The following is a 4,692-nucleotide window of genomic DNA, read 5'->3' as shown; positions in this document are numbered from 1 at the left end:
TTGTATTTACCTCTTTTATGTCTTCGGGTGATCGAATCGATAAGATCGTCGTCATCTTCTTCCTCATTAAGTCCGGCATAACTTTCAGGGAGATCTTCTCCCCCTTGATCGTAGCGGAGCTTCATCCAAATCTCCGTCGGATTAAGTATCATGAAGCCCGTCACGAGAGACGAATGGCTCCTCGGGTCCATAGCCTCGGCGGTCGGGAAAGAAGAAGAAGATCTATTGAACGAACTAAAGCTTCCACGTCTCTGTCTCTTGGAGGCAAAGGAAGAAGGATGGACACCATCGGGATGAGGCCTTGGAGGAGAAGGCTTTCTTGTCTCCATGTGCGCATCAGGATCAGCCTCTCCTGCAGTCGCTTTCAGACCGTCTTTCGACTTCGAAGAGAAAGAAGAACGTCGACTATAGCGGCCTCCCCCTGGGAAACCAGATCTTGACGGACGACGGCTATGAAGAGAGGAACCCGCGGGCGTGGTCGTATTGCCGCTTGTAGGCGCATGCAAAGCCATAAGGAAGGGCATGCTTCCATACGTACTAAAGGGACTGTCAAGCTCGTAGTTGAACACATCCAAGTTATACAATCTGAATGATATAGAAAGACGGAAGGAAAAGAGGGGGAAGAAAAAGAAGAAGAATGAGGAAGAAAAGGAAAGAGTGGAAAGAAATGTCTTTCTAAATAAGATGATCCAAGATGTCTCGAGATAAAAGGAGGAGGAGGAGGAGAAAACGCTTCAAAAAGACCTTCCTATGACGACCCCCCACTTCAAACTCACACAACTCATGGAAAACATACCAAGGGTCATTCTCCTTCTTCTCCTTCTCCTTCTTCTTCTTCTTGTGCATCTCCCTCGATCCAAGCCATTGAACGCTTTCTCAGACATACCACAAGCATCATATATATATCTACTGCGAACTCCGATCAAGGGAGGTCCTATTATATGTATGTGTGCATGTCTCTTATCGATCTACTCCTACTACTGTCACACCCCCCAACCTCCCTAGCCGTCAAAGAAAGAAGAACAAGAAGAAGAAGAAAAAGAAAAAGAAGATGCCTGCAAGGCCTTCTTTTCTACATCACGCAATGAACTCTCAACTCACCAACTTCGATAAATCTATCTTTGATCTACCTACCTGCAACGTCTTTGTGACCTATCTATCTATCTGTATGTACAGCTATCTATCTATCTATCTATCTATCTATCTATTTGTCTATCTCTATCTACATGTCCCTTCCTCTCTATCCATCATCTACACAAATCTCTCTCTCCCTTCTCCATGCATCTATGTGAATGTCCGTTCCTGTTGGTATTCATTCTCCCCCTGATCTATCGCCTGATAGACCGACTGCCCGCTTGCTAGGTAGATCCTTTCTTACCTGTACGGCTCAGTATAACTTTTGAGAGGATAGGGCGCTGCATGCTCGAATAAGCCATAGACCTGCGCCGCACCCCAGAAAGTCACATCGACGCCTATAGCTGTGGGGCCGAAGGGTTTACTATCTAAGAAGCGGTCAAAGGCTTCTTCCATCGCTCCATATCGAAAGAGATCTACAGCATCTCTAATTTCGCCTGCATGCAATAGAGGCATAATGATATCATTCATAACTTCTCTTTCCTCATCTAGATCATCTCCTAGAGGTTCTCCAACTCTCCATTCGATTCCTCGTAATCCCTTGAGCTTCTCGGTTAGATCCACACCCGCACTCGTAGCTAGCTGAGCGACTTTACTTGCTTCTGCATCGGCTTGTTCGGGGAGAATCGCAGAGGATTGATTAGAAATTGAGGAAGGAACTTCAGGAGGTAAATCACGGCGATGGCGCTCTTCAATCTGTTGTCTCCCTTCGGCCTCTGCGGCTTCACGAGCCTTTACATGGACAGGTAAGAAAGCCTCCCAATTCAGCAGTTGTTTCTCATTCACTTCTTGCACAAGTTTATGGTGTACATACACCCGAAGGGCAAAGGGTGTATGTTGTAAGACTATTCGGATGTTCATGCCATCACCACAGGGAGAACAAGAAGGATCGAAGAAAGCGGTCGCTTCAGGCCCGAGATTCTGTTGATATCTCCCCTCATTCTCCACAAAGGAAGACGAAGAAGAAGAACTATCGCTCTTCTTCTCTGCTGAAGAAGAAGAGTCGCATGTAGACTGCTGTTCCTGCTGTGAAAATGAAGAAGAAGAGTTACCTGAGGAGGCAAAATGAACGGCATGTCCTTTCTCTTCTTCGCCTTTCGCTGCAGGTCCCCCTCCTTCTTCGTGGTGCTTGCTAGATGATGTGGCGGTCGAAGCCATTCTTCTACTGGGGTTTCCCGCATCCCCAGAAGAAGAAGACGACGACGAGGAAGAGAAGGTCCCCTTGGGAGATTTCTTTCTGAAGAACTCTGATACAAATGCATCTGTAAATGCTTTGGCACGGCTTGTAGGAGGTTCAGCAAGGAAATCCACGACCGTTGCATTCCCCGAGTACGAAATTTTCACTTGCTGCTCTTCCTCTCCGTCGTCGTGATCTGCAGTATCATGTCTTGTTCCACCTGCACTAGGAGGCGTTGTATGGTTAAGGCGATTAGATTTCTTTGGGACATCTTCAAGTTGCAAGATATCTGCTGTGAAGCCATCATATCTCTCAAATCGCTCATTAAGACGAAAGACAGGCGCCTGGGTATTCTGAGGTTCCTTCTGACGTAAAGCAGAATCTTGATCTTCTTTTTCTTTCTTGTCTCTCTTCTCTTTCATACGTAGACGCACAATGCCATGGCGATAGACGAACAACTTCGCTTGTAAGCGTAGACCATCACTACCCCGTAAGATGTCGAAGGATAAAACTGTGGATGGGGCTTTATCACTTCCTTTCAAAGTGCTCTTCTTCTTACGGGGTTTCTCAGATGAAGAAGAAGAAGATGCTCCTCCCCCTCCTTTCTTTTTTTCCTTCTCTTCATCTTCTTCTCGGGTCTTTTCTCCCTTACCTTTCTTCTTCGTCTCGGTAAAACCTAAAGGGGGAGCTGTCTCACTCTTCATTCCTTCGCCTTTCTTCTCATGACGATGCTGATGGTCTTGTCCTCCCTCTCCGCCTTGTTCTCCCCCCCCCGCTCCTCCTCCTCCTCCTGCGTCTTTCTTAGGGTCGTTTTTACCAGCATTTTCGCCATCACCTTGAGCTGATGAAGAAGAAGAGGAATGCCTGCTGTTTGAAGATTTCGATTTCTCCCATGTAGGTCGGGGAAGAGACTTTGTATCGACTGTATAGAGAGGTGGAGGTGTAACAGAAGCCCTTGGGATTTTCTTAGCAAAGAGATCGACCCAGTGAAGATATCTATGGCAAAAAGACGCTTGGGTGCAGCTTAGCTTGAACTTATCACGTTCTATAGCCTCGGTATAGACAGCCCGAGGAAGTTGATCACGTAAAGCAAGCCAACTTGATTGAAGAGAACGGAAAGGTTGGAGAAAGAAGTCTTGGAGAGAATTCCCTCTATCGCTACGGATCATTGCATCGCCTGAGGGAAGTGAGGGGCTTAGAGAAGAAAAGAAAGCATGTGAAGTCGCTGAAGATACAAGACTGGGTGTCTGCAATTTATTGAAGATATCGGAAGAGATGTTCTCGAAAAGGAGGAAACAAGGATCATCATCATGAGGGAGGTGTTCCCTCTTGAAATAATAATCTTCTTCAGGTGTATGTACACCTCGAGAGATGAATGGGAGAAAAGATGAAGTAGAAGGTTGATCATGAGAAGAAGTCCGTCCTTGTGTATGGTAAGGAGAATGAGTGCTATCAGCAATAGAGTGTCTAGATCGTCTTTCTCCTTGTTTTAACATACAGGAAGGGAAGAAACCCGTCTGGCGATGAGAGTGGTATGTAGGAGGTAGAAGAAGAAAGAGAGAAGAAAAGGACGGGGGCGGAAAGGGAGATGACGGGGAGAGAAGAATAAGAAGAATCATCCATAAAAGCGACAACGACACAAGTCTTTGAAAACGTCTTGCGCCATCGCGTGACGTCGATAGACCATGCCGGGTATAAGATGAACTTTTTAAAGGAGAAAGAAGACAACCTCTTGACGGTTTTGCCCCAGAAGGAAGGAAAACAGACAAGAGCGAAGAGAAGACCCCTCTCAGAGAAGTACGCCCACCCCCTCCTTCTGAAAGGAGAGAGAAAGAAGAAGAAAGTGCCATCATGATGAAGAGAAAGAAAAACAGGCGAAGCAACCCAAAGGGAACACGAAGGGTGAGGTGTACATACACCCGCGTCGATAGTTCAAATAGCCTCCTTCCACCCCCGAATTGGGAAAGTGACACACACGGCTATGACACGGAAAGAAGGCTCCTACGTACACCTGACAGTACCAAGAAGCTCACTGTACACATCCATTTCGCATCCAATCGATCCTTTCTGTCGTCTCTAGCTAGCCAGCGACGAGGAGAAAGGAAAGAGCGAAACCCTTCAGATTCTCTAAGCAAATAGTTCCGACAACCGAAGACCAAGTGCGAGATTCAAATGAAACCGAAGTTTTTCTCCGTTCCTCATTCTTCTCTCAGTTGACAGATATCCATCCAAGAGAGAGAGACGAGACATACTCCCGATCTCCCTCAAAGGCAAAGCAACTAGCGACACACGCACACAAATGCCTCTTCTATCTTCCTCCCGGTCCCCAACGCACAAACGCATGGGCAAATATATAAATAGATAGATTAAAGATAGACGAA

At 46.5% G+C, this 4,692-nt stretch overlaps 1 protein-coding gene across 1 annotated transcript in view; it reads right to left on the bottom strand.

The window, feature by feature from the left end:
* CSUI_005659 (glycosyl family 31 protein) overlaps positions 1 to 4,660 on the bottom strand; it is a 17,040-nt gene extending 12,380 nt beyond the window's left edge. Inside the window, exons 1-2 of the mRNA XM_068065829.1 lie at positions 1,379 to 4,660; positions 11 to 585 (exon numbers count right to left, since the gene is read on the bottom strand). Of these exons, the coding sequence (XP_067922193.1) occupies positions 11 to 585; positions 1,379 to 4,164 (3,361 nt within the window). The 5' untranslated portion in view covers positions 4,165 to 4,660. The remainder of the gene's footprint in view (positions 1 to 10; positions 586 to 1,378) is intronic.
* Positions 4,661 to 4,692: the final 32 nt, after the last annotated feature.

This window comes from Cystoisospora suis (genome assembly GCF_002600585.1).
Source record: "Cystoisospora suis strain Wien I chromosome Unknown contig_2742, whole genome shotgun sequence".
Lineage (NCBI taxonomy): Eukaryota > Apicomplexa > Conoidasida > Eucoccidiorida > Sarcocystidae > Cystoisospora > Cystoisospora suis.
The sequence above is the reverse complement of the archived record's forward strand: the minus strand, read 5'-3'. Positions and strand labels throughout refer to the sequence as shown.